A 20,247-nucleotide genomic window follows, 5' to 3' on the forward strand; every position below is an offset into this window, starting at 1 on the left:
TACTATAGCAATATAGAATAAAAGTGCACTAATCAATAGACATCTATGGAGATGATGACTCTTAAACATTGCATGACCTGTGCTTCCTGCTGTTTGTGTATCTGCTGAACTCATTTGAACTAGGGACCCATCATGCATCATATCCACAATGTGAGCATTTTGGCTTGTGCTAACGAGGTTTGATTGCTCATTTGCTTTCCCCTCTGATTAGCTGTAATTAGTGGTAAGAACTCATGGATCCTTGGTTTCCCTCAGGCTACCCAGGATACTACAAATCGAGACTGAGACCCAGGATTTCCAATCACATCAGTTACAGCTTGTAAATGCATTTCCAGACATACACAGAGTAGCCTATACACTGAGTATACCAAGGAATGCCTTCCTAATATCACCCCCCCCCCCCTCCCTATTTACCCTCAGAACAGCCTCAATTCATCGGGATGGATCTACAAGGTGTCGAAAGCGTTCCACAGGGATGCTGGCCCATGTTAACTCCAATGCTTCCCACAGTTGTGTTAAGTTGGCTGGATGTCCTTTGGGTGGTGGACCATTCTTGATGCATACGGCAAACTGTTGAGCGTGAAAAACCCAGCAGTGTTGAAGTGTTTGACACAAACCGGTGCGCCTGGCATCACCTACCATACTCAGTTCAAAGGCACTTACATCTTTTGTCTTGCCCATTCATCCTCTGAATGGCACACACAATCCATGTCTCAATTGTCTCAAAGCTTAAAAATCCATCTTTAACCTGTCTCGGACTGAAGTGGATTGAACAGGTGACATCATAAAGGGATCCTATCTTTCACCTGGATTTACCTGGTCAGTCTATGTCGTGTTCTTAATATGTTGTATACTCTGTGTATTTACCTACATTACACGATAGAGGATACGCACTGTGTCACTATCAGTAATATGCATACTGCACAGCATATGATTATTCACAGTGCATTATCACATAGCATACATCCAGAACATCCTCTTTGATAGAGGGTCTTTTGTGACTCTGATAAATGATTAATGATGATGGATGACTGGTTTTGTGCTGCTCTAACATACATTTTCATGCAATCAGCGGTTAGAACAAGAGGCACAGCGGAATTATCTGATTTCTATGATCAATCGGATTATTGATGTATGTTATATCAACTGGTATTATTGTTTTGATGTGATGGTCAAATGTTTTTAAATTATTTAGTAAATTAAACCAATTTATTACACAGATGTTCTCCAATAACTTGTTGAAGACCCCTGCAGAATAGAAAAGTGTTGAAGTGAATTCAAACAATTCAAGTGAGTCTAGAGCAGGTTAGCATGATATATTACTCATGGTCAATAACTTCCACATATAATATTATATAGTGTAATAATAATTGATATGATGAAGATAATGGATGTATGTATTTTCTTTGCGCACTTCGTCTCTCACAGTTGTAGGCTATTCCATGGTTACATCGAATTATATGGTTACATGGGGACGTAGACGTTGCCTTGAGGTTCATAGAGATCCTATGTTGAGGTTCATAGAGATCCTATGTTGACGTTCATAGAGATCCTATGTTGGGGTATGGATATTTCTCTGACGTCATATTTGAGCGGGAGGGCGCGGCACAGCCCGCGCTGTGCGTGTGCTCGAGTCTCCGCTGAGCCGCGTTGTTGTGCTTGTCTCTCTCATACTCCGCTCTACAAAGTTTGGTGAGCCATATCCTTCTGCAATCAAACAGCAAATATCTAACATCGTTTCGCTCAGCACAATTTCCATATTTTACTGACACAAAAAAAAGGAACAGAAGGAACTAATATCCAGAGGGTAAGTTACCAATTGCCCGGATTGGTGAAATTATGCATTACGCAGTAAGCTTTAATTGTGTTATCACATTAAAAATACGATTAAATTACTATGTATATATAATGGAGTTGGATCGTTTTCATTCTTTTTTTGAACGGCACATAAGAAAGTTGGTTAAATATACAAACGTAAATTATGAATTATAATTTGACGCACACCTTCAACTTTTTAATCGTTCTTTTTTCTCTCTCACTGGTTTCATTCCCGCATAGCCAAAGGCATATGCTGGTAGCCCCATTATCTCCTTTTCGTTAGGTGGTCAAGCATAACCAAATATGGAAGGCACCCCGGTTGAAATTTTCAAAGAAGACAAGTGCCTCACGGCGCTCGTCGAAAACTGTTTTATGAATGCTACTTCGCAGTCTGAATACCCAGAAGGTCACAATCTGACTTTTGACTCTGACTGGGAAGAGGATCCCATGTCCCCAATCATCCCCATCATCACAGCTGTGTACTCCGTGGTGTTCGTGGTGGGCCTGGTGGGCAACTGCCTCGTCATGTACGTTATCATCAGGTAAGGTTTTATCGTGATCTATTTGTTCACTCACCTCAATATTGCATTGATATCAACTTTGACAATTTATAGGCTACTGGTAAAGATTTTGGGGGAAATGAAGGGTATGCAAAAAATACAACAATAGAGTAAGATGCCCATGCAATACACCTGACTACATTTCAGCACAGAAAAACAAAAAGTACACCTTTCTGACATCTGCAACACTTGTGAGCCACCCAGTGGCAGGTGCATGTTTACACGTTATTGTACAAAGTGTACAAACACCATATGGTTTGTTGATTATTTTGTTTCAATCATGACCCATACCGAACATATACTGTACCGTTCTATTGGAGGGAACAATACCTTTTCATTATCGGGCTTTTTGACAGTTGGAATGCTACCTTTTTGGGGCAATGTTTAAAAGTGTTTTAAATGTGTCATTTAAAATCAGTGGCCCTCTATAATGCCTGCACCTCATTGGGTTTTATTTATGTGGTGTAGACAAATAAATCAGAGCTGGTGTCGTGTGCATTGCACCAACGCCTCATAAAGTGCTCCAGACCAGACAATGACCGCAAATCAGATTGATCGCACATTACCTGTCTTCCATAGGGCCATTCCGTCACCTCCCCAATTTTATTCAATTCTATTGGTTAGCTAATTGTGATACTCTCAGCTCTCCGTTTTTTTGTAGCCAGCTCAGTTCAGAATTTGTATATTTTTTATCTGGTTGACTTATTTTTTATCTTCACATTTTCTTCTTAATATAATTTTCCTACGTTATACATTTAGTCATTTATTTTACCCAGAAGTCAAATTCTAGCGCAAATTTCTGTCCACGAGAGATTATACATTTAGCAATCAGGAAATTGAATGCACTTGCAAAGTGGATCCAAATATGCCTTATTTCAAATGATTTATTAGCATATAACCATATGGGCATAATGGAATTCCTCTACTGTACTTCTGAACTGAAGTGGCAACATGTCTCTGTTGTTATGGTTAAATTACCACCACAGAGCTGTGATTGATTTTAGGGAAGATTGTGGTTTCATTCCTGTAATGGAGTTATTTCATGTGGGTCTGTCCATAAATCACCTGTGACAGAAGTCATTGGAAGATGGAGGCCTCATCACCCCTGCAATGGCTGGAACTTTATTATGTGCTCCTAAGGACTAGGATTTGACTATGGTTATGTCCCAAATGGCACCCTATTCCATATATAGTGCACAATTTGACCAGAGCCATATGGGTAACATACAATATGTTTTGTGCAAAATGAGAGACAAGCTTTTTATGGGAGGGTTAAACGATATGCAAATATACAGTGCCAGTCAAAAGTTTGGACACACCTACTCATTCAAGGGTTTTTCATTATTTTTTACTATTTTCTACATTATAGAAATAATAGTGAAGACATAAAAACTATGAAATAACACATATAGAATCATGTAGTAACCAAAAAACTGTTAAACAAATCAAAATATATTTTAGATGATAGATTCTTCAAAGTAGCCACCCTTTGCCTTGATGACAGCTTTGCACACTCTTGGCATTCTCTCAACCAGCTTCACTTGGAATACTTTTCCAACAGTCTTGAAGGCGTTCCCACATATGCTGAGAACTTGTTGGCTGCTTTTCCTTCACTCTATGGTCCAACTCATCCCAAAACATCTCAATTGGTTTGAGGTCGGTTGATTGTGGAGTACGGGTGATTTGATGCAGCACTCCATCACTCTCCTTGAGGTGTGTTGGGTCATTTTTCCTGTTGAAAAACAAATGATAGTCCCACTAAGCGCAAACCAGATGGGATTGCGTATCTCTGCAGAATGCTGTGGTAGCCATGCTGGTTAAGTGTGCCTTGAATTCTAAATAAATCACAGATAGTGTCACCAGCAAAGCACCCACACACCATCACACCTCCTCCTCCATGCTTCACAGTGGGAACCACACATGTGGAGATCATCCAACACGATTGGAACCAAAATTCTCAAATTTAGACTCATCAGAACAAAAGACAGATTTCCACTGGTCTAATGTCCATTGCTCGTGTTTCTTGGTCCATTCAAGTCTCTTCTTATTATTGGTGTCATTTAGTAGTGGTTTCTTTGCAGCAATTTGACCATGAAGGCCTGATGCACGCAGTCTCCTCTGAACAGTTGACGTTGAGATGTGTCTGTTACTTGAACTCTGTGAAGCATTTATTTGGGCTGCAATTTCTGAGGCTGGTAACTCTAATGAACTTATCCTCTGCAGCAGAGGTAACTCTGGGTCTTCCTTTCCTGTGGCGGTCCTCATGAGAGACAGTTTCATCATAGTGCTTGATGGTTTTTGCGACTGACTACCTCATGAAGCTGGTTGAGAGAATGCCAAGAGTGTGCAAAGCTATCATCAAGGCAAAGGGTGGCTACTTCGAAGAATCTATAATCTAAAATATATTTTGATTTGTCCAGAAGGACAACCATCTCTGCAGCACTCCACCAATCAGGCCTTTATGGTAGAGTGGCCAGACGGAAGCCACTCCTCAGTAAAAAGCACATGTCAGCCCTCTTGGAGTTTGCCAAAAGGCAACCTAAAGATTTTCAGACCATGAGAAACAAGATTCTCTGGTCTGATGAATCCAAGATTGAACTCTTTGGCCCGAATGACAAGCGTAATGTGGCACCATGCCTAGAAGCATGGTTGTGGCAGCATCATGCTGTGGGGATGTTTCTCAGTGGCAGGGACTGGGAGACTAGACAGGATCGAGGCAAAGATGAATGGAGCAAAGTACAGAGAGATCTTTGATGAAAACCTGCTCCAGAGCGCTCAGGACCTCCGACTGGGGCGAAGGTTCACCTTCCAACAGGACAACGACCTTAAGCACACAGCCAAGACAATGCAGGAGTGGCTTCGGGACAAGTCTCTGAATGTCTTTGAGTGGCCCAACCAGAGCCTGGACTTGAACGAGATCGAACATCTCTGGAGAGACCTGAAAATAGCTGTGCAGCAACGCTCCCCATCCAATCTGACAGAGCTTGAGAGCATCTGCAGAGAATAATGGGAGAAACTCCCCAAATACAGGTGAGCCAAGTTTGTAGTCATACCCAAGAAGACTCTATGCTGTAATCACTGTCAAAGTACTGAGTAAAGTACTGAGTAAAGGGTCTGAATACTTACGTAAATGTGATTTTTTTGTTTTTTTGTTTTAATACATTTGCAAAAATGTCTAAAAACCTGTTTTGGCTTTGTCATTATGCGGTATTGTGTGTAGATTGATGAGGGGGAAAAACTATTTAATACATTTTAGAATAAGGCTATAACGTAACAAAATGTGGAAAAAGTCAAGGGGTCTGAATACTTTCCGAAGGCACTATATATGTTAGTGTATATTCTTCATTATAAACTGGGTGGTTCGAGCCCTGAATGCTGATTGGCTAACATCCGTGGTATATCAGACCATATACCACGGTTATGACAAAGCATTTATTTTTACTGCTCTAGTTACGTTGGCAACCAGTTTATAATAGCAATAAGGCACCTCAGGGGTTTGTGGTATATGGCCTATATACCACGGCAAAGGGCTGTATCCAGGCACTCCGCGTTGCGTCGTTGTTTAGGTTCCACCTCCGAAGAATGATGAAGGTTACTTATACATATTCACGAATTTGGTGTGGGAATTTCCTCACGGATTTGATAAACATCAACAAATAGGGCACTTACAGCTGTCAGTGTAACTAGCTAGCATGTTAACCTAATCTGGCTAGCTAATATTATCTCTTGTTTTTTGTGTTTTTTTTTTACTACACCATATTCAAACGATTAGCCAGATGGCTCTATGGCTGGACCTGGAGATGGATTTATCATAAGCATTGATTTAGGGAAAACTTTACCACAGATGGAAACCACTGGCCTATCTTTGACTTCGCAATCTATCTCCTAAGTTTTGGCATCTTCCAAAAAATGTGGGCCGCGAATCCACCATATAAATAATTTGAAAGAATAAGATGAAGCTCATGGTTCTCACATGGGAAGTGAAATGATAGGCTACAATGACTTTGCTCATGATCGTGCAGGCTGTAAATCATCAGTGGTGGAAAAACTGCTCAATTTTCATACTTGAGTAAAAGTAAAGATACTTTAATAGAAAATAACTCAAGTAAAAGTGAAAGTCACCCAATAAAATACTGCTTGAGTAAAAGTCCAAAAGTATTTGGTTTTAAATATACTTAAGTATCAAAAGTAAATGGAATTGCTAAAATGTATTTAAGTATCAAAAGTAAAAGTATAAATCATTTCAACTTCCTTATTAAGCAAACCAGACAGCACAATCTGTAATTTTTTTTAAAATATTGATGGATAGCCAATGGCACACTCCAACACTCAGACATAATTTACAAACAAAGCATTTATGTTTAGTGAGTCTGCCAGATCAGAGGCAGTGGAGATGATCGGGGATGTTATCTTGATAATTGTGTGAATTGGACCATTTTCCTGTCAAAATGTAACGAGTACTTTTGGGTATCAGGGAAAATGAATGGAGTAAAAAGTACATTATTTTATCCCCCCCCCCAAAAAAACGATGTACGTAGTACTTTAAAGTATTTTTACTAAAGTACTTTACACCACTGCAAATGACATGTTTAATTTTCTTTCGTGGTTTCTAGCTAGCGTTACATCAATCAAAGCAGTGGAGCATGTAGTGAAATAAAAACTTTAGTGGCCAAAACCATTCATCTTGGGGGGAAAACTGACAAATAATCTTATGGATTTTTCTGGGGGGGGAAATAGTGGAGGTGCAAAAACATAAGTTTGTTCCCACTATTTTTATTTGCTCCATGGCTCAGGTGGCTAATTGGACATATAAGGGTGTTTGGCTCATCTCAGTCGCGAAGAGGAATAACTTCGCAGCGGTTTCTGATTAAAAAGACAATGCCATGCTGGTGGGTGGTAACATTCAAATTAACTCAGCCCTGAAACTAACGTAGGCTGAAAACAATTTGTATGTCATATCATATGAAAAGACACCGCATTCACATAGATTTGCACGAAGAGTGTAGTTCAGATTTGTCACTTCAAGCCCAAATATACACTATATATACACAAGTACGTGAACACCCCTTCAAATTAGTGGATTTGGCCATTTCAGCCACACCCGTTGCTGACAGGTGTATAAAATCGAGCACACAGCCATGCAATCTCCATAGACAAACATTGGCAGTAGAATGGCCTTACTGAAGAGCTCTGTGACGTTCAACATGGTACCATCATAGGATGTCACCTTTTCAACATGCCAGTTCGTCAAATTTCTGCACTGCTAGAGCTGCCCTGGTCAACAGTAAGTGCTGTTATTGTGAAGTGGAAATGTCTACTGTATGAGCAACAGCGGCTCAGCAGTGAAGTGGTAGGCCACACAAGCTCACAGAACGGGTGCTTTAGAGTGTAGTGCGTAAAAATCGTCTGTCTTCAGTCGCAACACTCACTACTGAGTTCCAAACTGCCTCTCGAAGCAACGTCAGCACAATAACTGTTCGTCGGGAGCTTTATGAAATGGGTTTCCATGGCCTAGCAGCCGCACACAAGCCTAACATCACCATGTGCAATGCCAAGCATCTGCTGGAGTGGTGTAAAGCTCGCCACCATTGGACTCCGGAGCAGTGGAAACGCTTTCTCTGGAGTGATGAATCACGCTTCATCATCTGGCATGTCCGATGAAAAAATCTGGGTTTGGGGGATGCCAGGAGAACGCTACCTGCCCCAATGCATAGTGCCAACTGTAAAGTTTGGTGGAGGAAGAATAATTATCTGGGGCTGTTTTTCATGGTTTGGGCTAGGCCCTTTAGTTCCAGTGAACGGAAATCTTGATATAACAGCATACAATGACATTCTGTTTGATTCTGTGCTTCCAACTCTGTGGCAACAGTTTGGGGAAGGCCGTTTCCTGTTTCAGCATGACAATTCTACCGTGCACAAAGCAATGTCCATACAGAAATGGTTTGTCAAGATCGGTGTGGAAAAACTTGACTGGCCTGCACAGAGCCCTGACCTCAACCCCATTGAACACCTTTGAGATGAATTGGAACACCAACTGCGAACAAGGTCTAATCGCCCAACATCAGTGCCTGACCTCACTAATGCTTGTGGCTGAATGGAAGCAAGTCCCCGCAGCAATGTTCCAACATCTAGTGAAAAGCCTTCCCAGAAGAGTGGAGGCTGTTATAGCAGCAAAGGGGGGACCAACTCCATATTAATGCCCATGATTTTGGAATGGGATGTTCGACGAGCAGGTGTTCACATACTTTTGGTCATGTAGTGTATTATACTTTGACTAAAACAATGACTTATTGACTTACATTGTTGTGCAACATCATGGGTAAGCTCTGGCCAACATCTTTCAGCTCGAAAAAGTGGATTTCAACTGGTGTGGGCGTTTAAAAGTTTGACAGCTGCTAAGCTAGCCCTGCCAAGGTTTTTTTTCTCCAAATCAAAATATCAGACAGAAAGGACTTTACTTATTTATACCGTACATGACTGTTGTCATTTTCTCCCCTAGTTACATATATAGTTGTTTACGGATAAAAAATACCTTGCATGATAATTGTATTACTTTTAGTCTGCCTCATGTTGTTGGGACTATCAATAGAATCACCAGTTTAGATGATAACAATTTAACAGATGGAAGAGTTTTCCCATTGGGTTTCATCAAGTTCTTTAATTAACTGTCAATAACAATCTTACATCACCTCAGTTCAAATACTATTTGAAATCTTTCAAATACTTTTGGACCCCCAACCATTATTTTAATTGTATTTAAACTATTCCATGGACAGCACACCTGAATAAATTATTCAACTAATAATCAAGCCCTTGAATCAGGTGTGCTAGTTCAGGTCTACAACAAAATTGTGAAATGTCCCAAGTATGGATAACACATAGACTTAGATAGACATCGCATCATTGTATCTGCCTCATTATGCCATTTTTGAGAGCTTGGGCAGTACCATTGAGGCAACCTTCATTTTGAAGTAGTCAATTTGCTTCTTCTACTACTTTTATGAGTTTGCAAACAAACAAGATGGGTGCATACTGCCACCTAGAGGGTGTTGTTTGAACAGGTATAAAGTCCAAATTTGCGATTTAGTGCCATCTGCCATTATGGAATGTTTGCTCACGAGTATAATTAATTGGCTGATCCCTGTTGATGACCCGGATGGAATCATGTGATCCTTCCTAACCCATAGGAAGTCCACCCAGTTGACAATTTAAAAATTGCTAAAATGGTATTTTGGGCACTAGAGTCCGCTATCTATCTCTATGTGGTAACTGCCTACGTGAAATGTGTCTGGAAGTGGGCATGGTGAAATAAGTGGGTGGATCATCGGCGATGGACGTAACATTACATTTACATTTAAGTCATTTAGCAGACGCTCTTATCCAGAGCGACTTACAAATTGGTGCATTCACCTTATGACATCCAGTGGAACAGCCACTTTACAATAGTGCATCTAAATCTTTTAAGGGGGGGGGGGTCAGAAGGATTGCTTTATCCTATCCTAGGTATTCCTTAAAGAGGTGGGTTTTCAGGTGTCTCCGGAAGGTGGTGATTGACTCCGCTGTCCTGGCGTTGTGAGGGAGTTTGTTCCACCACTGGGGCGCCAGAGCGGCGAACAGCCCCGACCGGGCTGAGTGGGAAGTGTACTTCCTCAGTAGTAGGGAGGCGAGCAGGCCAGAGGTGGATGAACGCAGTGCCCTTGTTTGGGTGTAGGGCCTGATCAGAGCCTGAAGGTACTGAGGTGCCGTTCCCCTCACAGCTCCGTAGTCTTGGTCTTGTAGCGGATGCGAGCTTCAACTGGAAGCCAGTGGAGAGAGCGGAGGAGCGGGGTGACGTGAGAGAACTTGGGAAGGTTGAACACCAGACGGGCTGCAGCGTTCTGGATGAGTTGTAGGGGTTTAATGGCACAGGCAGGGAGCCCAGCCAACAGCGAGTTGCAGTAATCCAGACGGGAGATGACAAGTGCCTGGATTAGGACCTGCGCCGCTTCCTGTGAGAGGCAGGGTCGTACTCTGCGGATGTTGTAGAGCATGAACCTACAGGAACGGGCCACCGCCTTGATGTTAGTTGAGAACGACAAGGTGTTCTCCAGGATCACGCCAAGGTTCTTAGCGCTCTGGGAGGAGGACACAATGGAGTTGTCAACCGTGATGGCGAGATCATGGAACGGGCAGTCCTTCCCCGGGAGGAAGAGCAGCTCCGTCTTGCCGAGGTTCAGCTTGAGGTGGTGATCCGTCATCCACACTGATATGTCTGCCAGACATGCAGAGATGCGATTCGCCACCTGGTCATCAGAAGGGGGAAAGGAGAAGATTAATTGTGTGTCGTCTGCATAGCAATGATAGGAGAGACCATGTGAGGTTATGACAGAGCCAAGTGACTTGGTGTATAGCGAGAATAGGAGAGGGCCTAGAACAGAGCCCTGGGGGACACCAGTGGTGAGAGCACGTGGTGAGGAGACAGATTCTCGCCACGCCACCTGGTAGGAGCGACCTGTCAGGTAGGACGCAATCCAAGCGTGGGCCGCGCCGGAGATGCCCAACTCGGAGAGGGTGGAGAGGAGGATCTGATGGTTCACAGTATCATCAGTGCTATGTGATTGGTTAGACGGTTTTGATTGAGCGGTGTTGTTTTTAAATTCTTAAAATGTTTTCATTGGTCAGTTCCTGTGTGGTGATGCTGGTTTTATCGGGACTGATAGTTTGTTTACGTAGCAGTTTAGGAGAACTAACGTAGATGATGGCGGTTCCAAGATGGCGTAGCAGTCGGACGTGTGTTTTGCCTTGTCCCATTCTGTCCCGTGTAAATATCATTTTATTTTCGTATATATTTCATATACATTTTAATCTTACTTTCCATCTACGGACTGAGTATACTCTCCTGCAACCCTCCTCACCCAATGTGGTACGGATCTGCTATTTTTATACTTTAGAACCGGAGCCCCCATCAGAGCTAGCCAACTAACTAGCTACTAGCTAGTGGTCAGTTAACCACTGCTAGCGTTCCTCACCTTTAACTAGGACACCAGCCAGCCTCAGCTCAGTCAATACCTGCCAGTCTACACAGAGCGATATCAACCCAGAGCATATCTGACTGCTTTTTCTCTACCACATCTCCGGATTCCTGCCGCAAGCTCTGAAACTTTACAGCAGATCATCGCAGCTAGCAAGCTGCAATCCGAGTGGTTGACGTCTCTGTCCCGAAGCAAGCACCAGTTATCCTTAAGCTAGCCTCGAGCTAGGCCCATCTCCCAGCCAGCCGAAGAGGTCCACCAGCTAATTCTTGGGATACAATACCTCTTTTGCCAATTGGCCTGGACCCTTTACTGCCGACACGGAGCCCCGCCGATCCATCACAACTGGTCTGGTGGTTTCAACAGGCTCTTCCGTTGTGACGTCGCCAAAGGCCCATCTGCTTGTCCCGGCACACTAGCTGTCTGGATCGCCGTGTCTCCAGCTCGCCTAGCGTAGTAGCGACTATTGAATTGGCTCCATGACTCACCTATTGCTACTCATTGGACCCTATGATCCCTCGGCTACACATGCCTCTCCCTAATGTCAATATGCCTTGTCTATTGCTGTTTTGGTTAGTGATTATTGTCTTATTTCACTGTAGAGCTCCCAGGCCTGCCCAATATGCCTTAGATAGCCCTTTTGTCCCACCCCCCACACATGCAGTGACCTCACCTGGCTTAACTGGTGCCTCTAGAGACAAAACCTCAATGCCGTCACTCAATGCCTACATTTACCTCCACTGTACTCACATCCTACCATACCCTTGTCTGTACATTATGCCTTGAATCTATTCGTCCACACCCAGAAATCTGCTCCTTTTACTCTCTGTTTTGAACGCACTAGACGACCAGTTCTTCTAGCCTTTAGCCGTACCCTTATCCTACTCCTCCTCTGTTCCTCTGGTGATGTAAAGGTTAACCCAGGCTCTGCAGCCCCCAGCATCACTCCCATTCCCCAGGCGCTCTCATTTGTTGACTTCTGTAACCGTAAAAGCCTTGGTTTCATGCATGTTAACATCAGAAGCCTCCTCCCTAAGTTTGTTTTATTCACTGCTTTAGCACACTCCGCCAACCCGGATGTCTTAGCCGTGTCTGAAACCTGGCTTAGGAAGGCCACCAAAAATCCTGAAATTTCCAGCCCCAACTACAACAATTTCTGACAAGATAGAAGAGATAGTCTGCAGAGTTCTGTCATACTATCCAGGTCTGTGTCCAAACAATTTGAGCTTCTACTTTTAAAAATCCACCTTTCCAGAAACAAGTCTCTCACCGTTGCCACTTGTTGTAGACCCCCCTCAGCCCCCAGCTGTGCGCTGGACACCATATGTGAATTGATTGCCGCCCATCTATCTTCAGAGTTCGTACTGTTAGGTGACCTAAACTGGGATATGCTTAACACCCCGGCCGTCCTACAATCTAAGGTAGATGCCCTCAATCTCACACAAATTATCAAGGAACCAACCAGGTACAACCCTAAATCCATAACCATGGGCACCCTCTTAGATATCATCCTGACCACCTTGCCCTCTAAATACACCCCTGCTGTCTTCAACCAGGATCTCAGCGATCACTGCCTCATTGCCTGCGTGCGTAATGGGTCAGTGGTCAAACAACCACCCCTCATCACTGTCAAATGCTCCCTAAAAGACTTCAGCGAGCAGGCCTTTCTAATCAACCTTGCCCGGGTATCCTGGAAGGATATTGACCTCATACCGTCAGTATAGGATGCTCTCGCTCACAGAAACAGTCTTGAGTGGCAACAAATCCGCGCAATTAGCTGTTTGCTTTCCCATACACTCACTTGTGTTGATACGCCCGTCTTATGTTGACACACCCATGTTCCCGCAGCCATGTTGAGTTGCAGTTACCCATGACTTAAACGTATGGGGGTCACCGAGGAGAGGTTTGAAAAAGGCTGCTCTAGTCTGCCAGATGGCTGGAGTTTGCACTGTTGCACTGTTTGCACAGTATTTAAGATGATTTCAATGATTTCAATTTGTATTTAAACTCAGATGTGGACCTAACACATTCTACCCTCCATTCTTGACTCTGGTTTGAAACAGGTATACAAAGATGAAGACAGCCACCAACATTTACATCTTCAACCTGGCTCTGGCCGACGCCCTGGTCACCACGACGATGCCTTTCCAGAGCACTGACTACCTGTTGAACTCGTGGCCGTTTGGCGAGGTGGTGTGTAAGGTGTTCATCTCCATCGACTACTACAACATGTTTACCAGCATCTTCACCCTGACCATGATGAGTGTGGACCGCTATGTGGCCGTGTGCCACCCGGTCAAGGCCCTGGACTTCCGGACGCCAATCAAAGCCAAGATCATCAACATATGTATCTGGATGCTGTCCTCTGCAGCAGGGATACCAGCACTGCTACTGGGTGGCACCCAGTCCAACAATGGTGAGAGCGCTGGTATGCATACATGCAGGCACACGCTAAATCATAAAAGCATGCATACACACACACTCATGAAGCACGCACACAAACATGAATGCATGAATATGCACGTACGCAGGCAAACACACACATATATACACACACACACAGTTCTTATGGGTGAAATTGTCCCAAGAGAACATAATGAACATGCCTTACACTGTGTGCACAGATTGAGCTGGTTCATTTTGTTTTTACTCTCAGATTCCGTAGGTGGAGTGAATCAAAGTGCAGAAGTGCCCTTCTAATGCCAGAACATAAAGGTCTAATACAGACCATCTCTCCTCTACTTTGTAGAGGGGAAATGCATTACGTCTAAGCCATCTGTTGGTAATGAGCTTGCCGTTATCCTTACACCACATATTGTTTCTGAATACAGATGGAGTTGTGGATAAGTGAAAAAGAAATCTGCTCTATTAGTGAGATGTTCCCTTTTTGAGTGCGCATTAGCCGTTCCATAACAGTGTCGCAGAGTGAGAGATGAACCAGACGCAGCGTGAAATGTTATGTGTTCTCAGAACACTTTGCTTGAGCGTAGGTGCATTTCATCAGTGCTTTTTCTTTCTCGACCTCCCCTCCCTCCCTCCCTCCACTCCCTCTAGGAACCACGGAGTGTGCCTTGCAGTTCCCGGAACCGTACGTGTACTGGGACACCTTGATGAAGGTCTGTGTGTTTGTGTTTGCCTTCGTGGTGCCCGTGCTCATCATCACCGTGTGTTACACCCTCATGGTGCTGCGACTCAAGAGCGTGCGTCTCCTCTCGGGCTCCCGGGAAAAGGACCGGCAGCTGCGGCGCATCACCCGCCTGGTCATGGTGGTGGTCGTGGTGTTCGTAGTGTGCTGGACGCCCATCCACATCTTCATCCTGGTCAAGGCGCTGGTGAGCGTGCCCGAGACCACCGCCGTCATGGCCGCCTACTTCTTCTGCGTGGCGCTGGGCTACACCAACAGCAGCCTCAACCCCGTCCTCTATGCCTTCCTGGATGAGAACTTCAAGAGGTGCTTCAAGGACTTCTGCCTGCCGAAAAAGCTGAAGGGGGACAATGCCTCAGGGAAGAACAACAGGAGCACCGTGAGGGGAGGAAGGGAGGCCCCACTTCCACTGGAGAACCCAGATGGGACTAGAAAGCCGGCATGACTAGCCATGGAGATGTCATCCACTTCCCGCGTTGGAAAGGAAGACTCCAATGATCTGGGCCTAACCCAGGTGACATCAGGAATGTAAGCACACACAACAGTGCTAATTTAGATGACTGGTGTTCGTTCCATTTGTTTTACTGTTAGGCCCAAATCAATGGTCCGATTCCTCACACTTAGAAAATTATATATCAATATTCTTTGATGTCCAAATTTATTTGCACACATCAAGAAGGGGGGGGGGGGACATTTCACATGCCAACTATATGACACACTTCAAAATGATAAGAACCTATATTATCTCAGCTTTACTGTGTTCCTTCATAGTTACTTGTTATGCTGACTCTGCGTCTGCACAGTTCTAAATGGATTGCAAGGTGCAACGCCCTCCTTCTAGCCTCTGCCATTCAATTAAATAGTTATCCTTGACAAAACATCAATAATGATTGGGCAAGCGCTTTAAAGGGGCAACCTGGGATTGGCACATCCATCGATTTTGCCATATCTGTCTCTACCAACCAATGTGTATGTGGTGCAGAGCTCTATTACCTCCTTTGGGAGTGGGGCACCCTTATGGGTGGCAGGTAGAACAAGGCAGGTAACCCACTGTTCCTAGGCCGTCATTGAAAATAAGAATTTGATCTTAACTGACTTGCCTAGTTAAATAACGGGTAAAATACATTTTTTAATGTCATGATAACACAAAAACCTTGATTTGTCACATGCACCAAATACAACAGGTGTAGTAGACCTTACAGTGAAATGCTTACTTATAAGCCCTTAACCAACAGTGCAGTTTTAAGAAAATACCAACAAACAAAAAAAGAGATAAGAATAACAAATATTTAAAAAGCAGCAGTAAATAACAATAGTGGGGCTATATACAGGGGGTACTGGTACAGAGTCAGTGAGCGGGGGTAGAGTTATTAAGGTGACTATGCATAGATAATAACAGAGAGTAGCAGCAGTGTAGGGGGGGGGGGGGCAATGCAAATAGTCTGGGTAGCTGGTCAGGAGTCTTATGGCTTGTGGATATAAGCTGTTTAGAAGCCTTTTGGACCTAGACTTGGCGCTCCGGTACCACTTGCCGAGCGGTAGCAGAGAGAACGGTCTATGACTAGGGTGGCTGGAGTCTTTGACAATTTTTAGGGCCTTCTTCTGACACCGCCTGGTATAGAGGTCCTATCTATATATCTTTTTGGGGCTAGGGAAAGCTTGTATTCTATGGAGATGAAACGCAGGCCTCTGCATGGTGGTCTGCAGGATGGTAGCTACTAAAGAGCTGCTGGAAATGAGTCAGTCAGAATATCCTTTATACATGTTGATGAAATCCTCAGGGACATAGAAAGTACTGGGTGTTAGACATTTTGCCTTGTAATATACTGACCGGACAGTTTTTTAGGTACATCAACACGTTCATAGAAATGGATCGCTTCTACAGACAGTGAGCCACGTGGCCATGGCTTGCTTTATAAAGCAGGCAGACAGGCATCGAGGCATTCAGTTACTAATCGATTGAACGTTACAATGGGCAAAACAAGTGACCTAAGCAACTTTGAGCGTGGTATGATCGTCGGTGCCAGGCGCGCCAGATCCAGTATTTCAGAAACGGCCGCCCTCACGCACGACAGTGTCTAGGAGAATAGTGCGACAAACAAAAAACATCCAGTCAACGGCAGTCCTGTGGTTGATAACAGCTCGTTCATGAGAGAGGTCGAAGGAAAATGGCAGGAATTGTGTAAGCTGACAGGCGGGAGCCATAAACAGACAAATAACGGTGCAGTACAACAGTGGTGTGCAAAACTCGTCGATCTTTGTCACGGATGGGCTGTTGCTATCACGTTTGCAGTAGACGACCACACCGGGTTTCACTCCTATCAGCTAAAAACAAGAAGAAGGGTCTCCAGTGGGAACATGATCACCAACACTGGACAGTTGTGAGTGGAAAAACATTGCCTGGTCCGATGAATCTCAGTTCCTGTTGCGTCATGGTGATGGCAGTCAGGATTTGGCGTAAGCAGCATGAGTCCATTCTGCCTGGTGTCAACGATAGAGGCTGGTAGCGGTGGTGTAATGGTGTGGGGAATGTTTTCCTGGCACACGTTATGTCCCTTGATACCAATTGATCAACGCTTGAACGCCACAACGTATCTGAACATTGTTGCTGACCAAACCCAATAGAGCATCTTTGGGATGAGATGGAACGGGCTGTTCGAAGCATGATTGTACCGCCATCCAATCTGCAGCAACTGCATGATGCCATTGCATCAGCATGGACCAACATCCCTGTGGAACATTTCCAACGCCGTAGAATCCACAGCCCGAAGAATTCAGGCTGTTATGTTGGCAAAGGGGGGTCCGACCTGGTACTAGATGTGTGTACCTAATAAACTCTCCGGTGAGTGTAGCTGCTGATGAAAATTCACTACAAAAAAGATGTTATGCTTAGAGTTTTATTTGCTATATTCTATAAATGAATGTAGTTGTCTACTTATTTACATATCTTATTGACTTTATTTTGGGTCCATTTGTGTTAATGTATCTATTTATCTTACTGTATTTATCTTGTATGCATCCCAAATAGCACCCTATTCCTTATATATTGCGTATGTAATCCATGGACCCTGGTCAAAAGTAGTGCACTATATGGGGAAGAGGGTGGCACTTTTTTTTGTGATGCAAGTTTGTCATTTTCTATGTTTCCGGGCCATATGTTTTGCCGAAGCAGCAGCAATTCTTCCTGGGGTCCACACAAAAACATAAAACACGACAAGTAACAAAGCACTGAAACACTGATAGACAAGAACAGTCACACAAATGTAAAATATGATATACAACAGCAACAAAAACAGAAATATATATATATGTGCCTTTTACGTCCAGGATAAAGCCTCTCCAGCCAGAAGAAAAGATTTGATCCTACAACATGGACACTGGGGTCAATTCGGCACTCACATTTATCAAAATACAGCCTTGCCAAACCCAAAGTCAAGCATGTATCAGTGTGCTGTTTGACCCTAGTCTGGCTGATGCTTGGGGGACATTGAGAAGCCAACAAACTTCCCAGTGAGTTAAATTTGTTTAAAAGGACGTTGAGAAGATGATGTAACGACGTTAAAAAGACGTCTTATCAACCAATTTTGCTCACTGGGAACATGTTCGTTAAGAAGAGTTACTGTAGGTGACTTGAGACAGGCTCATGTGAAAATCCTGGACTTGAATGTTTTTTTCAAATTTGACAGAGGGCTTACATCAACGTTGACGTCTGGAGCTATCTCCTTTGTGTCAAGTTGCTCGTTTTATGATATCAATCGCGTGCTGTTTATATGGCTTGCGCCTGGATACACGTATTCGTATTTGTATATTCTTACCGTAGAGAAACATGAGTATATCAATGCAACCTAAGAAAACAAATACATTCAGTTTGCTGTGTGATAAAATAAACATAAATAAATACTATATGCATCGTATAGATAAATTGCGAAGTCAGAAAATATAATTGCATAGGCATTTTGAAATGTGCCAGTATTTCATTCATGTCAAGGAGCATTGCAATGGGACATATTTAAACTAAATCATTCAAGTGTTTCAAACGTTTGGTCAAGCAGCGTTGGCGAAGTAAATGCTTGATAGTCAGCTCAGTTTGTAAATGTTCCAATTCCCACCGCATATCCGTTGGAATGTCTATTCAATGACTTTAAAGATGTACTGTGTAACTTACACGTCTTTCATTCTTTGAACCATGGCATTCGTTAAAACATACGATTCATTCTCAGAGCCATGTAGTACATTATAAATACACTTCTCTTCAGTTTCAAGGGGCAATCTGGGATTGGTTCATTCATTTTTGGACTATTAAATGAAATACAACCGTTGATTCTTAAAGAATATAACTATATAAGTGCTTCATGAGTTTCGTTCAACTATTATACCAGGACTCAAATGATAAAGTTGTTTGTCATTTTGTTTTCATGAATGGGTCAGTCCTCGCATCAATAGCTCTGTCTATGAATTTTTGAGTGGTTATATTACCTTTCTCCAGGCCCATCCCTCAGCTGTTTTACCAAATCAAGTGGCGTTGTGACTGCTTTGTTGTTTTTCAAAATCCCAGATTGTCCATTTATGAGAGTTTGATAACCAGCTTAATTCAGTCCATCGTATCTGAATAAGGACCTGGGTAGAGAACTGTTGATAATAGCCTTCGAATGATTTTAACAAGAAGATACATAAACACAATCTTGGTGTATTTTTAGACCTGTTTTACTGTGTCATCGGGTCCTTTTCTTTGTGACTAACCGCGGTGTATTTGTTGGAGTACAGGCACCCGTTTAGTCCTATCAACGGCACAGACACACAGTTATGTAAGTGGCTGTCTTGCTGTGAAAACACAGAAACACTTTTTTTTACGTGTTTAGAGTTGAGGGCAACAAGACTTTGAGATATGATTCAAAAATAATAACAATAGTTTATTAATTCATATGAGACCGAAATGTGTCTTCTGCTGTACCCAATTCTGCGGTAGTTTGAGAAAACATGTCCTAATTTGTTATTAACTGTTGTTTAATATCATTGTTTCAAAATCTCATTCACCCGTTCAGTTTTCTTTCAAATGTACAGGAGGTGCTCAGCAGTGGCGTCATTGGGCCTGGGTTTCCGTGTCTTCAGCCCCGCATGTTTTTGATGCAGCCCCGAACCATGCAGTATAAAAATGAAATATATGTTTTACTGACAACTTTAATGACAAAAAAAAACAATCCAATATACTGTGCTAAGCAGTAGCAGGCACTGCAAGTTACGCGGTGCCAGCTGTGGTTTCAGAACGCAGTGGACCACTTTATTTTTATTACTCTTTTTATTCACTTAGCTACTTACGTTTTCTATGGTTGTTGCATTGCCAAGATGTTAACCTGCAAGTAAGAATTTAATTGCCCTGTGTACTCCATGTATGTTATGTGTATATGACAAATAAACAAACTTGAACTTAGACGGGAAGGGTAAGGGCTGCCAGAAAAAGAGGGGAAAAGATAGCCAGCTTTGCGGTTAGATTCTTGATGAACAAAACATTGAAAATGCATAGGCCTTTAAAGATGTTACATACAGGATTTTGGGGGATTTTTGCATAGTAATTTCAGAACATGTCAATAATACACTGCATTCGGAAAGTATTCAGACCCCTTTACTTTTTCCACATTTTGTTATGTTACAGCCTGATTCTAAAATGGATTAAATACAATAAAAAATCCTCATCAATCTACACACAATACCCCAT

General features: G+C 43.1%; 1 protein-coding gene across 1 annotated transcript; it reads left to right on the forward strand.

Annotated features, from left to right (window-relative positions):
- Positions 1 to 1,634: 1,634 nt before the first annotated feature.
- On the forward strand, positions 1,635 to 19,962 carry LOC129859377 (delta-type opioid receptor-like). The gene is made up of 4 exons (XM_055929096.1): positions 1,635 to 1,807; positions 2,059 to 2,360; positions 13,453 to 13,805; positions 14,444 to 19,962. The coding sequence occupies exons 2-4, from the start codon at positions 2,122 to 2,124 to the stop codon at positions 14,977 to 14,979; spliced, it is 1,128 nt and encodes a 375-aa protein (XP_055785071.1). The 5' UTR covers positions 1,635 to 1,807; positions 2,059 to 2,121; the 3' UTR covers positions 14,980 to 19,962.
- Positions 19,963 to 20,247: the final 285 nt, after the last annotated feature.

This window comes from Salvelinus fontinalis, chromosome 7 (genome assembly GCF_029448725.1).
Source record: "Salvelinus fontinalis isolate EN_2023a chromosome 7, ASM2944872v1, whole genome shotgun sequence".
In the NCBI taxonomy this organism is placed as follows: Eukaryota; Metazoa; Chordata; class Actinopteri; order Salmoniformes; family Salmonidae; genus Salvelinus; species Salvelinus fontinalis.